Source organism: Rhipicephalus sanguineus, chromosome 7 (assembly GCF_013339695.2).
Source record: "Rhipicephalus sanguineus isolate Rsan-2018 chromosome 7, BIME_Rsan_1.4, whole genome shotgun sequence".
Classification (NCBI taxonomy): Eukaryota; Metazoa; Arthropoda; class Arachnida; order Ixodida; family Ixodidae; genus Rhipicephalus; species Rhipicephalus sanguineus.
The window spans coordinates 1,764,546-1,770,555 of NC_051182.1; the positions used below are offsets into that span (position 1 = coordinate 1,764,546).

General features: G+C 45.4%; 1 protein-coding gene across 1 annotated transcript; it reads right to left on the minus strand.

Annotated features, from left to right (window-relative positions):
- Positions 1-421: 421 nt before the first annotated feature.
- On the minus strand, positions 422-3,251 carry LOC119400600 (cuticle protein 64). Its single transcript, XM_037667659.2, has 3 exons — positions 3,211-3,251; positions 1,294-1,692; positions 422-526 (listed from the first exon to the last, which is right to left on the minus strand). Exons 1-2 carry the CDS (start codon positions 3,220-3,222, stop codon positions 1,312-1,314), a joined length of 393 nt encoding a protein of 130 aa, XP_037523587.1. The 5' UTR covers positions 3,223-3,251; the 3' UTR covers positions 422-526; positions 1,294-1,311.
- Positions 3,252-6,010: the final 2,759 nt, after the last annotated feature.

The following is a 6,010-nucleotide window of genomic DNA, read 5'->3' on the forward strand; positions in this document are numbered from 1 at the left end:
GTCAATAAGAAAAAAACTTTTGTATTGAAACTTTCTGTCTAGAGTTGCTATTTAAAAACTTCATTAAACAATCTTTGTCAATTACCGAGCTTTGCGGATTCGAAAAAATGTTCTGACGTGCTCTATATGGCTCAAAACATTACTGCGCTAATTGGAGACACGTAGCGCCTATGCTTAATTTTTGATACTTGGTGCGTCTTATCTGAAACACCCTATAGATAGAGAGACAGAAACCGTGAAAGTGCCTCTGATTCGCGAAGAAATGCTTCGCATTAAAGAAAAATAATTACTACTACATGTACGTTAAGCAAAACAAGCGTCTTTAACAATGTGCATAGGCGGTGTAAGACTATCAATAATTATCTTGTGAAAACCGATATTGGTTGGCAAAGCCAGTGATAGAAACGTGGTTCGAGGAATAGAGCACAATTTCTTAGCACGTATAACTTTATTAGATTCTTTTGCACAATGACACTTGTCCCACGAGGCGCCTGGTGCCAATTTGAAGATCCTACTTCCCAGTCTCCTGGAAGGAAAAGCATAACAACGCACGCATGGATACTTCGAAATTTTAAGTGTTTGGAGAAAATGTGTCAAGCACGTACCTAAGAATGCCACAACGAGTGGGAAGTACGTTCAAAACATTTAATTTTCATGAAACTGTTGCCTGTTCTACAGTTGTGCGCCACATTTTTAGGCCATTTCATATCCGTGGTGTTCACACTTTTCCATACAACATGATATGCGATTTTACGGCTTCTATAATGATAGGTAAGATGCATAAATTATAGGATATCCTAAACTTATCTGCACTCGCTACTATGTAAGCTCACTAGGCCTTATGAACAGCAACCTTATGAACAAAATCAACGGTATGCCTACAAGATACCTGCTGCTGTAGGTAAATTATTTACATTTTTTACCTGCATAGTAATCTCATCTCTGCAAAAAATTGATTTGCAGAAAAAAGCATGCAAGTCATGAAAATCATGATAAAGACATCTTAAAGCTTGACGTCATGGGTCTTAGAGCGTGTTATCGCTGACCATTATTTGATAGACTGCCTTCTTTATTAACGTCTTGAGCCCTCCTTTTCACTTTCTTACTCTATCCTCAGAGGGCTACACATATGATAATGAAGTCATACTATAGAAATGAAAACCAATAAAGGCTTTTCCACAAGTTGCATTTGTAGGCTTGTTTGTATGACACCTCAGCTATAATTCTACCGTGCTGTGTACACACCACGTGGAACGCGGGATTGATAGAAATAATGCACTTTTGAAGTCTTACCAGTTATGTAAATAATTCTTAACCATGATATCCGTAGCCGTGGCCATATCCATGACCATAGCCAACACCGACGGCAACACCCTTGAGAGCCACACCGTATCCGAGGCCGTGGCCGTATCCGAGACCGTGGCCGTATCCCAGGCCGTATCCGTGACCGTAGCCGCCATAGCCGTAACCATGTCCATAGCCGTGGCCCACAGCGTGAACGGAGCCGTAGTGAGCTCCGGCGCTGTAGCTGGGAGCAACAACGGTCTTGTGGACAGCGGCAACTGGTGCGACAGCAACAGCGTGGCCATATCCAAGGCCGTGTCCATAGCCATAGCCATGGCCGTATCCGCCATAGCCGCCGACGAAGCCGGCGCAGGCGGCGGCCACAAGGCCGAAGAAGGCGACAACGGTCTGTAACCGAGAAAACATTCAATTGGTCTGTTTACAGCAGATTAGGTGACGCATAATTTGGAGCCATAGCGTCTTTTCATATCTACTTTCGATGCTGCGGTCACGTAGAAAACAAGCGACAGCATGACCGCAATACATTTCGGCAGCATTTACGCGCACTCAGCGCTCTATACATAGTCACAAAATACATCAAATTTTGGTCAACTACACAACAATAAACACCAGCTAATTTAATTCTGCTCGGTGGTTTGGCGTTGAATGCTTTTTCAGAACTACCTGCAGCATAACTAAAGAGAAGCAAAGTAATCGTGCTCCTTTACATGGAGCACGATTATCCTGGCGGTGGACACTGATGGATATGCCATAGAATCCACAGCTGCGGCTAATATCTATGCGATGTTAGCCCCAATCATTAAGTAAAACGGTTATTGGCCCGCCACGATGTTCTAGTGGTTATGACTCTCGACTGCTGACCCGAAGGTCGCGGGCCACTACGGCGTCCTTGATAATCATATCGTGGTTTTTGGACGTTAAACCGCAGATATTATCAAGTAAAACAATATTGCGTTATCTGTGGGGCGCGTTACGGTTCTCGAATGCCTAGCGCGTAACTATTGCGGGAGTCATCCTTTTTTTGATAACAAAAGCTAATTTCTGTAACAATTTTAAACGTCTTTCTCAAGGTATGCTAAATTGTACTTACATTGTAAACGATGCGGTCAAAAGTATACTTATTTAGGTGAGTTACGCCAAGGAAATAAAATTTCAGTGTATCGGCCGACACGTCATAAAAATAGTGATCCCCGGACGTGACGTCGTAAGAAATTTCTTGCTATTTCCCAACGTGCACTTTCTTAAATACCCATGCAGTAGCGAGAACGTGTATATATTACGTGTTGGCGTTACATAACGTCACAGCTTCGTGGTCTCTGTTATTAGCGCTTTAAGCCTTTTTGTAGTTTGACGTACGTTCGCACGGTATGACTGAAAATTCGCAGTTTCTGAGCATAAGTTAAGGGTCATTGTCAGCTACCTCGATCGCAGTACTTGGCGATAAGCGACCTAGTTAAATGGACTAAGATTAGTACATCAACGTTATCATACGCCCACTGCAGGGCAAATACATCTCCCGTGTTTCTCCAATCAACACGGTGCTGTGCTTTCTGCGGCGACGTTATTCCCTTGTCACCTGCCCTTAATGTCCCTCACGCCGGTGACATTCAGCCGGTAATGCGCTTCCTCACCAGGCTAGGACTGGCCTGCCTGGTCCAGTACTTGGCATGCACTAACTCCCACATGAATAAGAGTGGTACGCTCCTGCTCAATTATTATGCGTGTTACAATAACTGAACACCTTTTTTCAATTTTTTGGGTCAGCTCCTTCCCACGAGACTTTTCTGAATTAAGAATAGTACGAGTCAAACCTAGAACTTTCGTAGCATCACAACTAGGGGTGATTATGCACGAGCGGAGTTGCATACGCGTCCATTTTGTCGTTGCTACCCTGTCCCGACTTACGAGGCTGTTCATGGTGTTAGCGCGTCGAAGTGAATTTCCAACTACCGGAAACCCGCGAGCGAATGCTCGTTATATAGCGTCCCCAGCGACACTGCGAGGGGCCACTGCGGTTGTCCTCGCCCAACCCCTGCTTCTCGTTGAGATGTCCGTCGCCTAGCACAAAGCAGGCCACCGCCACACAGCCTGAGGAGACGCCCTTGTTTTTGTTTCCCCTTTGTATGACCACTAGCACGTGCCGTGGCGCCGACGGGGCGCTGGCCGCCTCGGAAGGCTGACGTCACAGCTTCGTGGTGTCTCCCCGTCGATCTCGCTCTCCGTGTGTGCGAGACCGTTGTGGTAGGTGGACAACGAGCACCGCTTCGGGCGAGACCAAGGAAACCTGGCTCGTTCCATACCCACGCCTGAGGACAAAAAAAACACAGTAACAGCAGTACTGCGAGTATGTTATCTGGGTTGCCTTTGTCGAGCTAAGGACCTGAGCGACGTGCAATGAACAATTGGCGCGTGCTTTAGGGCGTTGCCGACAACCTCAAAAGGAACGCCGCTGGGCCAAATGCTCTGGCATCGTCGAAGGCCGGCGAAAAAATAACGAACGTACGTTTCGCGGCCGTCGCTTTCGCGTCGTCCGAGACACTCCATCTTTTCCTTTTTGCGCAGGCTGTTTTGTTAGCCTTCAAATAACGCGTTTGCTTCAATTTTATTAAAAGACGAGCAATTGTTTGCTTGAACACTTCACAGAACAACCGCTGAGGATGCCTTAACTATGCAATACACAGGACGACGTTAACATAATATAATATTTCAACATCCATTAAACATTTTTCTCATCAAAAGCAAGTGTTCATCGCATGCATTTAGGCCGATCAGAGAACGATGAAGCGAAGTCAATTCGAAGCTTAATTCCAGTGCAGGTACGCTTTATGATGAATGCAAAGAGCAAATTACTTGTAGGTACCAACAAACAGTTAAATATTCGCCCGCCCGCAGGAGCGCTACTTTACTGCAGAGGGAACAAAATCTAATGTAATCTGAAACGCACGTGACACAGAATATACAAAAACTTGGAGGATGCTTGAGCTTCACCTTGAAGAGTGGAACGCTCTAGCTCAATCGGGCCCCGTTTGCATCAACTTCTCAATTGCTAGCGTCGCTTCTGTTCTCAACCGTGCCGTAAGGAAACGAACGAATGTGTGCGTAGCATTGGTCGTTTCAAAGTATCCTAGAATGGCGACTGCTAGTACAGTTGCTTAGTGCCAACTACACCATAATTATTCCTTTTGCTAAGCAGAGAACGGCCCAGTACGCATCCGTAAGGCAACACGCGAACCTACACAGCTGCTCACTTTGTTGATGCTTTTGCAGCTGATGATAATTAAATATGTCTGGGCGTTTTCCAATGGGTGGCCCTTTAAACACCCACTCGTTGCGCAATTCGCATGTTTTGACGCGTGGCGCGATTCTACGCTTCTGCCACGCAGTATTATGTGCGTTTAGGAGACTCCTTCCCCTACATGACGTTCATATATTGTTTTTTCTGAAGCATTTAAATAAATAGTGTGGCTCTCTGGTAGATCAGCAGCTTGCCACGCAAACGGCCTGGGTTCGATTTTCACTCGAACCCGAACGTATTTATTACTTATTTTATTTTAATCTTTCTTGATTTTTCGGTCACGGACAAGATCATAATGTTTCGCTCACAATCAATGACGCCGATGCTGCCACCGGATTTTCTGCGAAACGAGCTCTTTAACCCTATCGCGTTAAAATTATTTAGCTGCACACAACCCCCGTTATTAGTTCGTTGCAATAATTTTTAATGCTTAGGTGCCATAAGGTATTGCGCAAGAGAAGCATCAGCACATTTCTGATTAAAAAAAAAACCCAGGCAATAAAAATACAGGAGACCGCAGAAACGGAGGAATGCAGTTTTCATAAATACGGTTGCATCATACTAGTCAAATGGAGTTTCGTGTCAAGACGATTGTGAATTTACACCAGACAGATTTTCCAGGGGATGTGGAGGCTTGAAGTGGCGAGAAATCGTTGAACAAGGAATGTCGCTGGAGCGAGCGTTTCTACCAGTGGAGCTATTTTCGTCACGGCTGGCTTGGCAAGTCCACTTGTCCAATATGATTATAAGGCACGTCGTAGAGGAGGGTTCCAGGAATGTCAACAACAGTGGGTTCTGTAACGTCAACTGACATTGCACAGTACACGGCCTCTAGCATTTCACCTCGATCCAAGTCTGACGGCCGCGGCCTGGATTTAACACGCGCCTTTCAGGTCAGCATCCCAGCACCTCGAGGAGACAGGGCAAGCTAAAATTCTAAAAAAAAATGCTTTTTATTTTATCTAATCACTTGTCATTTCACGTCGCCCCATTTCGATTTCGTGATCCGCCACGGTGGTCTTTTGGGTATGGTGCTCGACTGTTGACCAGGAGGTCGCGGGATCGAATCCCGGCCGCGACGGCCGCATTTTCGATGGAGGTGGAAATGCTTGAGTCCAGTGTACTTAGATTTAGGTGTTCGTTAAAGAACCTCAGGTTGTAAAACTTTCCGGAGCCCTCCACTACGGCGTCTCTCGTAATCATATCGTGGTCTTGGGACGTTAAACCCCCACTAATATTATTTTACCTAAATATAAAAGAAAGTTATTTTCGGCATTTTCATGGATCACACTTCATCCTTCGGAATTTTTATGATCCTAAAAAAACGATCTGAAAGGAATGCGACCAGCGATATGCCCATTTCCGTGGACGCTGCTTTTGCAGCTTTCTTCCATCGTAAACCGACAAAAA